Source organism: Artemia sp. Qi Xiang Cuo, chromosome 18, assembly GCF_049724085.1.
Source record: "Artemia sp. Qi Xiang Cuo chromosome 18, ASM4972408v1, whole genome shotgun sequence".
Classification (NCBI taxonomy): Eukaryota; Metazoa; Arthropoda; class Branchiopoda; order Anostraca; family Artemiidae; genus Artemia; species Artemia sp. Qi Xiang Cuo.
Window position 1 is genome coordinate 54,842,613 of NC_142811.1, and position 14,677 is coordinate 54,857,289.

The window sequence follows — 14,677 nt, forward strand, 5'->3', positions numbered from 1 at the left end:
TAGCTAGAGTTTTACCTATGAGTTTTAGTTTGAGTTTCAGTTTACTTTTAGTTTTTTTAGTTAAGAGTTTTCGTTTTACTTTAGAATTATAGCTAGAGTTTAGTTTGGAGTTTTAGTTTAGTTTTATTTTAATGTTCTAGTTTAGATTTTAGTATTGTTTAGTTTAGTTTATTTTTAGTTATGGTTTTGAAGTGCTTAAAACGGAAAATAAAGGCCGTTGTTCGTGTAGATTCTTCAGTGTCATAACGTCAACTAATAGTCTTTTCTACTGTTCACTGGAAGATATACTGTAATTTCATTGTCGAAATTACAGTATATCTTCCAGTGAACAGTAGAAAAGACTATTAGTTGACGTTATGACACTGAAGAATCTACACGAACAAGGGCCTTTATTTTCCGTTTTAAGCACTTCAAAACCATAACTATAAATAAACTAAACTAAGCAATACTAAAATCTAAACTATAACATTAAAATAAAACTAAACTAAAACTCCAAACTAAACTCTAGCTAAAATTCTAAAGTAAAACGAAAACTCTTAACTAAAAAACTAAACGTAAACTCAAACTCAAAAGAAAACCGATAGTTAAAAATATAGCTAAAATAAAACTTTATTCGAAAACTAAATTAACTAAAACTAAAATAAAAATATATTCTGATCTCTAAACTACTTAACTATACCTCTAAATAAAACTAAACAAAAATCTAAAAATAAACTAACTAAAACTCTAAACTAAAACTAAACACTAATTTAAAACTAAACTAAAATTAAACTAAAACTGAACTAAGCTGCTAAATTAAAACTCTAACTAAAACTCATATGTAAAACGAAAACTCTTAACTAAAAAAACAAAAAGTAAACTAAAACTCAAACTAAAAATCTAAACTACTAAACTAAAACTAAACTAACTAAAACTAAAATAAAAATAAATTATAATCTCTAAACTACGAAACTATAACTCTAACTAAAACTAAACACTAATCTAAAACTAAACTAAACTAACTAAAACTCTAAACTAAAACTAAACACTAATCTAAAACTAAACTAAAACCAAACTAAGCTACTAAATTAAAAGTCTAACTAAAACTCCTTAGCAAACTTTAGCTAAACTAAAACTCTAATCTAAAACTAAACTAAAACTAAAATAAAAATCTAACTAAAAATCTAAAATAAAACTAAAACTAATCTAAAACTAAACTAAAATAATAAACTAAAAATCTAGACTAAACTAAACCAAAACTAATTAAAAATCTAAACTATAAATCTAACTAAAACTCTTAACTACTAAACTAAGTAAGACTCTAAACAAAAACTGAACTACTAAACTAACTAAAAATTCTACACTAAAACTAACTAAAATCTAAACTACTAAACTAACTGAAAATCTAGCTAAAACTCTAAAAGAAAACGTTAAACTAAAACTAAACTTAACTACTAAACTAAAACTAAACTAAAACTAAACTAAACTGCTAAATTAAAACTCTAACTAAAAATATAAATTATAACACTAAACTAAAACTAAACTAGAACTAAACTAAAAATCTAAACTAAACTAAAACTAAACTACTAAACTAACTAAACATTTAAACTGTCTAAATAACTAAAACTAAACTCTAAACTCTAAACTACTAAACTAACTAAAAATCTAAACTAAACTAAAACTAAACTAAACGAACTAAAAATCTAAACTAAAACTCTAGCAAAAACTCTAGCTAAACTAAAACTCTAAACTAAAACTAAACTAACTAATACTAAACTAAAAAACTAAACTACTAAATTAACTAAAATCTAAACTACTAAACTAAAAATCTAAACTAACTATGATCTAAACTTTTAAACTAACTCAAATTATAAACTAAAACTAAACACTAATTCTAAAACTAAAATAAATTAAACTGAAAATCTAACTAAAAATCTAAAAGAAAACTAAACATTAAACTAAAACTAAACTAAAAAACTAAACTACTAAACTAACTAAAATCTAAACTTTTAAACTAACTAAAATTCTAAACTAAAACTGAACACTAACCTAAAACAAAACTAAATTAAACTGAAAATCTAGCTAAAGCTCTAAAATAAAACTAAACGTTAAACTAAAACTAAACTTAACTACTAAACTAACTAAAAATTTAAACTGTCTAACTAACTAAAACTAAACTCTAAACTACTAAACTAACTAAAAATCTAAACTAAACTAAAACTAAACTAAACGAACTAAAAATCTAAACTAAAACTCTAACAAAAACTCTATCTAAACTAAAACTCTAAACTAAAACTAAACTAACTAATACTAAACTAAAAACTAAACTACTAAATTAACTAAAATCTAAACTACTAAACTAAAAATCTAAACTAACTATGATCTAAACTTTTAAAATAACTAAAATTATAAACTAAAACTAAACACTAATTCTAAAACTAAAATAAATTAAACTGAAAATCTAACTAAAAATCTAAAAGAAAACTAAACATTAAACTAAAACTAAACTAAAAAACTAAACTACTAAACTAGCTAAAATCTAAACTTTTAAACTAACTAAAATTCTAAACTAAAACTGAACACTAACCTAAAACAAAACTAAATAAAACTGAAAATCTAGCTAAAGCTCTAAAATAAAAATAAACGTTAAACTAAAACTAAACTAAAACTAAACTGTGGCTAAAAACTTTAAACTAAAACTGAACTAAAACTAAACGAAATATAAATTATAACACTAAACTAAAACTAAACTAGAACTAAACTAAAAATCTAAACTAAACTAAAACTAAACTAAACTACTAAACTAACTAAAATCTAAACTGTCTAACTAACTAAAACTAAACTCTAAACTCCAAACTACTAAACTAACTAAAAATCTAAACTATAACTAAAACTAAAACTAAACTCTAAACTACTAAACTAAATAAAATCTAAACTATAACTCTAACTAAAACTCTAATCTAAAACTAAACTAACTAAAACTAAACTAACTAAAATCTAACTACTAAACTAACTAAGATCTATACTACTAAACTAACAAAAAATTCTACACTAAAAATAAACACTAATCTAAAACTAAACTAAATTAAAGTGAGAATCTAACTAAAACTCTAAAATAAAACTAAACGTAAACTAAAACTAAACTTAACTACTAAACTAAAACTAAACTCTAAACTTTTAAACTAACTAAAATTCTAAACTAAAACTGAACACTAAACTAAAACTAAACTAGAACTAAACTAAACGAACTAAAAACCTAAACTATAACTCTAACTAAAACTCTAGCTAAACTAAAATTCTAAACTAAAACTAAACTAACTAATACTAAACTAAAAGACTAAACTACTAAACTAACTAAATCTAAACTAATAAACTAACTAAAATCTAAACTACTAAACTAACTAAAAATTCTACACTAAAACTAACTAAAATCTAAACTACTAAACTAACTGAAAATCTAGCTAAAACTCTAAAATAAAACTAAACGTTAAACTAAAACTGAACACTAATCTTAAACTAAAATAAATTAAACTGAAAATCTAACTAAACTGCTAAATTAAAACTATAACTAAAAATATAAATTATAACACTAAAATAAAAATAAAATAGAACTAAAATAAAAATCTAAACTAAACTAAAACTAAACTACTAAACTAACTAAAAATTTAAACTGTCTAAATAACTAAAACTAAACTCTAAACTCCAAACTACTAAACTAACTAAAAATCTAAACTAAACTAAAATTAAACTAAACGAACTAAAAATCTAAACTAAAACTCTAACAAAAACTCTAGCTAAACTAAAACTCTAAACTAAAACTAAACTAACTAATACTAAACTAAAAAACTAAACTACTAAACTAACTAAAATCTAAACTACTAAACTAAAAATCTAAACTAACTAAGATCTAAACTTTTAAACTAACTAAAATTCTAAACTAAAACTAAACACTAATCTAAAACTAAAATAAATTAAACTGAAAATCTAACTAAAAATCTAAAATAAAACTAAAAATTAAACTAAAACTAAACTAAAATCTAAACTAATAAACTAAAAATCTCAGCTAACTAAGATCTACACTTTTAAACTAACTAAAATTCTAAACTAAAACTAAACACTAATCTAAAAATAAAATAAATTAAACTGAAAATCTAACTAAAAATCTAAAAGAAAACTAAACATTAAACTAAAACTAAAATAAAAAACTAAACTAATAAACTAACTAAAATCTAAAATTTTAAACTAACTAAAATTCTAAACTAAAACTTAACACTAACCTAAAACAAAACTAAATTAAACTGAAAATCTAGCTAAAGCTCTAAAATAAAACCAAACGTTAAACTAAAACTAAACTTAACTACTAAACTAAAATTAAACTCTAGCTAAAAACTTTAAACTAAAACTTAACACTAACCTAAAACAAAACTAAATTAAACATAAAATCTAGCTAAAGCTCTAAAATAAAACTAAATTTTAAACTAAAACTAAACTTAACTACTAAACTAAAACTCTAACTAAAACTCTTTAGTAAAACTCTAGCTAAACAAAAACTCTAAACTAAAACTAAACTAGCTAAGACTAAACTATAAATAAAGGTAATAAATAAACTTAAAATAAACTAAAAATCTAAACTACTAAAATAACTAAGATCTAAACGTTTAAAATAACTAAAATTGTAAACTAAAACTAAACACTAATCTAAAACTAAAATAAATTAAACTTAAAATCTAAACTATAAAATTAAAATAAAACTAAACATTAAACTAAAACTAAACTAAAAATAAAAACTACTAAACTAACTAAAATCTAAACTAAACTAAAACTAAACTAAAAATCTAAACTAAACTAAACTAAACTGCTAAATTAAAACTCTAACTAAAACTCTTTAGTAAAACTCTAGCTAAACAAAAACTCTAAACTAAAATTAAACACTAATCTAAAACTAAAATAAATAAACTTAAAATAAACTAAAAATCTAAACTAAAACTCTAAAATAAATTAAACATTAAACTAAAACTAAACTAAAAATCTAAACTAAACCAAACTAAAACTAAACTAAAATAAAGGTAATAAATAAACTTAAAATAAACTAAAAATCTAAACTAGTAAACTAACTAAGATCTAAACTTTTAAACTAACTAAAATTCTAAACTAAAACTAAACACTAATCTAAAACTAAAATAAATTAAACCGAAAATCTAAACTAGAACATTAAAATAAAACTAAACATTAAACTAAAACTAAACTAAAAATCAAAACTACTAAACTAACTAAAATCTAAACTAAACTAAAACTAAACTAAACTAGAACTCTAACAAAAACTCTAAGCTATGACTCTAAGCTAAAACTATAAACTAATAGCTAACTAAACTAAACTAAAAATAAAGTTAATAAATAAACTTAAAATAAACTAAAAATCTAAACTAAAGCTAAACATTAAACTAAAACTAAACTAAAAATCTAAACTAAACTAAACTAAACTGCTAAATTAAAACTCTAACTAAAACTCTTTAGTAAAACTCTAGCTAAACAAAAACTCTAAACTAAAACTAAACTAGCTAAGACTAAACTAGAAATAAAGGTAATAAATAAACTTAAAATAAACTAAAAATCTAAACTAAAACTCTAAAATAAAATTAAACATTAAACTAAAACTAAACTAAAAATCTAAACTAAACCAAACTTAAACTAAACTAAAATAAAGGTAATAAATAAACTTAAAATAAACTAAAAATCTAAACTAAATAGGTAATAAAATAATAAACTAAAAATCTAAACTAACCCAACCTGCAATCCTCTTTTTCTAATATTTCCACCCCCCCTGATTGACTTAGAAGGAGATGTAAACAAGCCCTCTGATTGGCTGAGAAGGAAACACGTGATCTAACTGTTACCTTGGAAACTCATAACATTTGGCTTGAACAACAACAACAAATACTGTTTCCCGGAAACTCATAACATCTGCATCGAACAACAACAAGAAGGGAGTGACAAAGTTCCTGTTTTTCCATTCTCACTGACAAAGTCCATAAAACCATCCATAAATGTGAGAAAATTCCTGTTTTTCAAATTCTCACTGACAAAAACCATAAAAACATCCATAAATGTGACAAAATTCCTGTTTTTCAAATTCTCACTGACAAAAACCATAAACCACGTGGTTCTATGCCCATATATGGTGTACTCGTGGGATCAATAGGGTCACCTCTACTTATATGCCCTCAGGGCATAACTGGTAATGCCTGTCCCCTGGGCCCCGGAGGTTGTGTCGACACCGGAGTTTTCGTTATATGATCTTTGAACTATTTTTAACAAAATGGCTATCTCAAAGTTTTTATCGGATGCCATTGGGAAAAAAAGGGCGTGGGTGGGCATTTGCCCTCCAATCACTTTCTACTCTTAGAAAGGGCACTAGACCTTGCAGTTTTTAAAGGAATGATCCTCTCCGATGTTTATACGACGACCCTTTCAATATGAAGTGCCTCTGGGGGAAAAAAATTAATTAAACATTGGAGTCGTGTGGCCTTTAGGCAACGCTATCTTTTCTGTATAAAATATTCATGGAAATCATTCCCTTCCAAATACTGTAGAAATAATTACGGTAATTTTTTTAATCCATAAATTCCAATTTCGTCTTTTTTTAAAAAGACCTTGAAAAATTAGTATTTGCACACGCCACAGAACTAAAAATAGAAACATCGACTAAAGTTACTTACTGTAAGAAACAAGTTACTTAATAAGCAGAACAAATATCTTTACTAATACAATACTACGATTGTAGGAAGAAAAAAAACAAGAACTGCCAGTTATTATTTATTACGTGGAACAAGTTCTGGGAATGTTCACATGAATATTATTTTAAGTTATGAATTTTAGAGCGTCTTAATCATGTCACGATACTACCCTTCGAAAGACACTACTGGTCTTATATTGCTCGTTTTTATCGTGCTGGGAATGCTCTCAAATGAAATTTAGGAGAATCGCCTTGGTCTCCCGTACTTCTCAAATGTTTGAAGCTCGTATTTTGCAAAAGTTCAAAGCATTGGAGGGGTGTGAATGACCAAGGTAATCCCCCTTAATTTCATTTAAGAGCGTTCCCGGCACGGTAAAAACGCGCAATATAACACCAGTAGGGTCTTTTGAAAGGTAATATCGTGTTAAGACGCTCTAAAATTCATACACTGAAAATACTATTAAGAGGTAGTAGCTATCGCTTCGACCATGATAAAACCTTTTCATGACCACCCCCTCCCTGAAAAATAATATGCACGGGTGCCAGTTCTTTGTAAATAGTCAGGCTGTAAACCCATGATCCTGTTCATTGTCGTTCAAAGCTTGTAAGAAAAGAAGGATTTTACACATAGGAGGCCCCTGTTAAGGAGGACAATGTCGGTATGAGATATTCTAGGTCTCTAAGTTATCAAAAATCGAAAGTAACAACTTCATAATATTTATCTTAGGAAGCTAATATAGCACCATATGTAGAAAGTCCAAAAATACTCACTGCCAGCAAGCTCACAGAGATACAGGGGCGAATCTCCAGCATTTTTATTGGGGGGGGGGGGGGGGCAAGAGGGGTCAATATCTGGATAGTCAAAGGGCATGGGATGTATTATAATTTTTTCTTCACATTATTGGGGGAAGGGCAACTGCCCCTCTTGCCACCCAAAAACAATGCCCCTGTAGAGTTAGGAGATTCCTCGATAGCATCCCTTCGAATCAATCCCATTTTTATGATTTGTCCATATTTTTCAATATTTTCTTATTTAGTTATCAAATAAAACTCTTGTATCAAGGTTTACATACCTTTACAACTTCAAATATTTAGAATCAATCACGTTCGGTAGAACAACTTTTTTGTCAAAGATGAGATAAACATCTTGCTAGCTAAGCAACAGTTAACGCCCTTGTTAATGTCAAAAATGGTGCCAAAGAGGTCAACCCGCAACAATGTAATAAGTCAGAACACCCACATCGTCCTTGTTTTTTTCTGTCCTTAACTACCAGTTTGTTATTGGGCCAAATATTATATATATATATATATATATATATATATATATATATATATATATATATATATATATATATATATATATATATATATATATATATCCATATTTTTGGGCACTTCTTATTCAATTACAAAAAAAATAGTTTTTTTTTTATCCCCCTCATCTGGGAAAGGAATAATTATGTGTGTGCCTGTATACACCCTAAATTATATCAATGAAAGTAGATCCCTTACTGGTTATAATTTTGTACGTCTGATGAACACTTTAGCTAAGAAAATTCAAAAGACAATATGTTACACAACGTAAATTATGCTGGCGAAAAATTGGAAAATGTGTTTTTGGTATCGTTGCCAAACAGTAGGGCACCGATATCAAACTCATCTTTTACTCATCTTTGTGCTAAGATGTTGCATGTTTTGACAATGAACGCTTAGAACTGAAATCTTAACAGTAAGATCGTACATCTTCTGGCTTTCTCTTAAAAACATCTATTGTCATTCTGCTCTAATCAGCAGCCTGAAAACCATAATGGTTGTAATATCAAGTTCTCTGATCATTGTCCTATGTGGTAGTAAGATGGCGTCTTTCACATTTATTGTTAACATAAGTGAGCTGTAAGATCTTAAACAAAGATGAGTAAAAAGAACGGAAATCTTTGCAGAAAGATGTGAGATCTTAGCAAGGACGGATCCAGGATTTTTTTTTCGGGGGGGGGGGTTAATAATTTTTGACTTTTTCGGGGGGTTTTACTAATTTTTGACTCAGTATTCGACTAATTATACTGATTTTTACCTAGGTTTTACTAATTTTCGACTTATTTTCGACTCGGTCAAAAATTTCGGGGGGGGGGGGGTCAAACCGGGTAACCCCCCCCCCCCTCGATAAGGCCTTGGATCTTAGTGCAAAAGAACGGGCCTTGTAATTGTTTGTAAAAATGAAGATTTTTACAATCGTCGAAGATACGGCAGAATAATTTTGATAGCAAAAGTTATAATTTCCCCATTTCTATGAGGGAGGCAAGAGGAAGTAACGCATTCGGGAAAAAAGAGAAGCTATAAAATATATCTTGGGAAATAAATAAGATACGAAAAAGTAGGCAGAAGTAATCGATGAAACGTGCTTTTTTTCAAGGCTAAAAATTAAAATGTTGGTTTTCTGAAAAACGTCACATTGCACCTTATAAATTGACCAATTTATAAGACCAATTTGCAATGACAGTATGATTACTTCCAAATATTAATTAGCTGACAATAAAACAATGAAAGCTGGTGACTATAAACTGCAACAATGGTAATTGCATTGGCTCACTGTTGTAATGAACAGATAAAAAAAAGAAAAAAAAGAATGGACACTTTAGAAATCGCTCAATATAATACGCAGTGCAAGAAGCATAATTTAAATCCTTCATTTTAGTATAGTATAGGCATATCGATGCTTGGAAATGTAAACAACGGACTTACTTCATTTAAATTCTGAAACCTTCGATTTCATAGAGTTGACCAAAATAAGTCAATATTTCCTTCAATATTTGTATATTATTATAACCCTTGTATATTTTTGCCCAGGAACGAAATGGCGTGTCTCAGACATCTTTCGAAAATCAGTCAGAAACTGAGACACATTTCATTAGATTTTTTTACATAGGTCGTACTTTCAGGCGCGTATTTATGTGGTAGGAGATGTTAGAGACCAACCACACTTTTAATAGAAGTACTTCAGTACCGCTACGTCCAAGACAACCCCGATATAATTGACTGTACTATACTTCCATATAAAGCTACATTTTTCAGCCGCACTGTATTTTTTACAGATTATTTTATTATTGAAGCAGTTCCTATTCTGCTTCGGTCTTGAGCCGCGTTGACATCGGATTTTTATTTCTAGCTATCTTTCATGGTTCATTTTGAAAATACTTAATATTTTAATCTCAATCTTATTAATGAAAATAAAAAAAAACAAGTTTTTTAAACTGAAAGTAAGGAGCGACATTAAAACTTAAACCGAACAGAACTTATTCCGTATATGAAAGGGGCTGTCCCCTCCTCAACGCCTCGCTCTTTACGCTAAAGTTTGACTCTGTCTCACAACTCTAGTTTTTAAAACAATAAAAAGTTTGACTTTCTCACAACTCTATTTTTTAAAACAATAAAAAAATTTAGCGTAAATAGCGAGGCGTTGAGGAGGGGACAGCCCCTGTCATATACGGAATAATTTCTGTTCGTTTTAAGTTTTAATGTCGCTCCTTACTTTCAGTTTAAAAAACTTGTTTTTTTTATTTAATTTCTGATCGTTTTTTAGTTAATGCAGCTTTTATTTGCATAAAAATTTTACTTTTCTTTTGCTAAATGGATGTCTTTACAAATTAACTTACGTAACTAACTTCTCTATTCGTATATTTTTCTTCTGGCAAAAAATACAAAGTTGCAGATTTTTGCAGATATGAGCTTGAAACCTATGTAATAGGGTTTTCTGATACGCTGAATCTGACGGTGTGATTTTCATTAAAATTCTTTCACTTGTAGGGGATGTTTCCCCCTCTTTAAAAAATCGAGTAAATTTTCTCAGGCTCGTAGCCTTTGATGAGTAATACTAAACTTAATAAAATTTATATATTTAGGATCAGCATTATAAACACATTCTTTTGATACATTTATTGACATCAAAATTTCGTTTTTAAAAGTTTCGATTACTATTGAGCCGTATCGCTTGTTTTTTTATTGTTTTTTTTTATTACGTATATGTTATTACTTATATGAAGGGGTTCTCCCCTTAGTCAATACCACGCTCTTTACGTTAAAAGTTAAAAAAAAAATTTATTCACAAACCCCTGAATCACAAAGGCCGTTTAATTAGAATAGATAGCTCTTTTGAAAGCACTAAAAAATACTGTAGCGTAAAGAGCGAGGTATTGACTTGGGGGAGAACCCCCTCACATACGTTATAATTCCTGTTCGTTTTAAGTTCTAATATTCCTTCTTACATTTCAGTTGAAAAAACTTGTTTTTTTTACTTAACTTCTGATCGTTTCTTAAATAATGCTTGGAAATCCGGCGCCCCCTTCATAGAAATGTCCCTTACCCCAAAGAAACATCCTCCATAGAAATATTTTCCAGAGTAATCCCCTCCTCTAGCCCCCCCCTCCAGAAAAAATCCTTCCTAAAAATGGTTGTATACTTCCCAATAACCAATAAATAATGCTGGCAAGGCCGGCGCCCCCTTCCTGGCAATTTCCCTTCCCCCCTGCCAACTTCCTGCCTGGACAGATCCTTCCATATAGCCCCCGACCCTCTCCTTCCCCCACCTACCAGAACAAATATCCTCTGAAAAAGTCTGTATACTTCCCAATAACCAATACTAGGCTATATGTTAACATTGAGTAAAGGTAATAACTTTCAGCCCTCCCCCTGGAGACTGTGGGGGATCAAGTCATCCTAAAAGACATTTTTATCATATTTTCGACCATGCTGAACAAAATGGCTATCTCAAAATTTTGATCGGGTGACTTTGGGAAAAAAATGAGCGTGGGAGGGGCCTAGTTGCCCTCCATTATTTTTGGTCACTTAAAAAGGGCAATATAACTTTTAATTTACGTTCCAATGTGCCATCTCACTAAATGATAGGACCACTGGGTCGATGCGATCACGCCTGGAAAAAAAAAAACAAAAAAAAAACAAACAAATACAAACGCATCCGGGATCTTTCCTCTGGAAAAAAAATTTAAAATCTCGCATTTTTTTGGATAAGAACTTGAAAACTCTACATTAGGATTTTTTGATACTGTGAATATGATGGTGTGATTTTCATTAAAGTTCTGTAACTTTCAATGGGTGTTTCCCCCTTTTTTCGAAAATCAGCCAAATTTTCTCAGGCGCGTAACTTTTGATGGGTAGCACTAAACTTGATGAAAGTTATATATTTGAAATCAGCATTGAAATCTGATTCTTTTGATATATCTATTGGTATCAAAAACCCGTTTTCTAGAGTTTCGGTTACCATTGAGCCGGGTCGCTCCTTACTTACCACGAGTTACTGTTTGGTACTGTTACCACGAGGTACGACTTACCACGAGGTACTGTTACTAGAGTTACGTTACCACGAACTGTTTGATTTGTACTATTACTAGTAACAACTCACTGCAGCACCAAGCCACCTGAGGCCAATACAGATACGCTCGCTCTTCCTCCATCCCAATCTATTCAAAGGCTCCCTCTCTATATTTTCCCAGGATCCTCCTATTTCCCTTAAATCTTTCTTTATGACATCCTCCTACCCTACCCTACCCATAATAACAATCCCAGTGCCTAATAATAATTTATAACTATTTGAATTCTCTTTATGAGATCGGAATATTGGATATTGGAATATTGGACACACTTTCTATTTCCACAGTTTTGCGAGAAAAGTAGAATTGGGATGTGGCATCACAGGGGTGCAGGAATAAAAGGGGGTAGGGCTAATCCTCGAGCCAAAATTTACCCCCAAGAAAAGACTAGAAACCTTATTTGCGTCCTTCTGAAAACAAATTAAAGAGTTGCGCCCTTAGTACTGGGTATGGCGATGCCCAAACTACTCTTTTTTAGGGAACAGGGACTTTTGGGAGTGGGTGGGATTACTTAAATACCCGAACTATCACAGGCTGCATGGATACTAGTTGAAACAAATACAAATAGGGATTATGCAGTAAAAGTAAGAGATGCAAGTTTTCGGGCTGAAAGAAACGTAAAGCGGTATACCTGTTATAGTAAGTATGGTTGTGATGTTGGCCCACCATGTATATATTTTTAAAACAGCTTTCTTTTGTAGATAATCGTTGCTTTTTGGAGAAAGGAGGATCCTCTGAAATATTCTTCGTTAGCGAAGACATTGAAGTCGGATCAGTGATCGGTAGGTTTTATTTCATTCCTTTTAATTTATTGCTTATTTTAATTATGACCGGGCGTCTCAAACCCAAAAATGCTCCTAAAGTAAGCTTTATTTCCTTAATGATTGCTGGGTTATTATTTCACTCTTAAAACAATAGCTTGCATAATTAGTACGGCGAGCGCCTCACTGTTGACGTAACAAGAAACCGTTCTTTTCTGCCCCAAAAAACAAGAGTGAGGAAAAAAACTAAGATATTTTTGGCAAAATAAATGAGCATTGATGTGGTAAGGCTTTACCAATTAGCCTAATTCGCCAGACTTTGGTCTTGTCAGCTATAAATTTTCAACCAGGAGTGGGAATTCAGGAAAATGTAGGGAGGCAATCATGATTTTTATTTGTTCATGAAGATGCAAACAAAAGAAATATTGGGGGGATTTCGGTTTTTCGCCTTTCTAAAAAGAAAATACTAAAATAGGTAGATTTTCAAATTCTAAGGGAATAATCCCCCCCCCCTTATCAGCGCCCCGATTCGTGACCCGCGAGTCAACATTGAGAAGGTTAAGTTTAGTTACAAATAAGAGACTGTTGAAACTTAACATTCGACAAGAAAAACGTTGTATAATATTGTAAAAACAATGGGTAGTTGTTAATTATACGGAACACACTCAAGAACTACGCTTAGGTTAGATCTCAGAAAACCGGTTTCATAGCTAGAAAGACGGGTGATACAATGCATTGGACTTGTATAATGTGGGCTATATATTTGCACATTATGGGTGGAGGGGGTTATGTTACGTTAGGGGCTCTGTCCAAATAATTTACCACCACCATCCCCTAATGTGAAAATATGTAGCCCAAATTATATTGTTATATAAACTAAAGGTTATATGAAGCCAATGAAGGTTATATTTCATTAGGATTATCTTAACTTCCCTTCTTGGGCATGTTCCGTATTATTAACAAGTACCAAATATTGTAATATATTATAACAAATAGTACAAAATATGGGTAAAATATTCGATTTCGCCAGTAATAGTTGAATTTTTAACAATAATAGTCCTGACATGGCTGTAGGCGCGTCCTGTTTTGTAACGGCTGGGTAATAACGGAAAGAAATCAATCTGATATATCTTTCCTGCGTCAATTCTTGTGGTTTCGGGTGCTGAGAAACCAAATACTGGATTCATTAACTGGTAATGGTATATTTTCAACGAAAACAAATGGAATTCATATGCAGAAACCTATTGCAGAATATATTTAATTTTTTGGCTGGTGTTTTTGGCTCATTGATTTAAAAAGAAGAAATAATTCAAGAATACGCTTGATGGGATGTAATATTAGACTTTTAGATAAAATTTTTTTCGTAAAAGATGACTCTCACGGCAGTGGCGGATCCAGACCCAAACGTAGTCTAAAGTAGTGTAATTTACCTAATTAACGCAGTTTTGCGTTGATTAAACTTTCTTCTAACACAAGTTTATCGGATCAACCTATTCCCCCCCCCCTAAAGAAATCCTGGATCCGCCCCTGTCTCACGTTATTGTATAAAAGAAAAATCATAACCTAGTCATACAAACAATGAATTATAGCATTTAAACTACGTAATGGAAAAAATGTCCAAATACAAGTTAAAAAAACGACAGAAAGTACACTAAAGGGCTATAAAACCATAAATGTAAAATAAAGAAAGAATTAGAAGAACGAAGAAAAGTTAATAAAATGGGTCCATACTGGATTCATTAACTGGTATATTCTCAATGAAAACAAATGGAATTCGTATGGAGAAACCTATTGCAATATATTTAATTTTTTGGCTGGTATTT

General features: G+C 29.8%; 1 protein-coding gene across 3 annotated transcripts in view; it reads left to right on the plus strand.

Moving 5' to 3' along the window:
- Positions 1 to 14,677, plus strand: part of LOC148941659 (protocadherin gamma-B2-like) — a 283,199-nt gene that overhangs the window by 99,417 nt on the left and 169,105 nt on the right. For all 3 annotated transcript variants that reach the window (XM_089104431.1, XM_089104433.1, XM_089104432.1), the window contains exon 3: positions 12,795 to 12,875. In XM_089104431.1, coding sequence (XP_088960557.1) covers positions 12,795 to 12,875 — 81 coding nt within the window. The remainder of the gene's footprint in view (positions 1 to 12,794; positions 12,876 to 14,677) is intronic.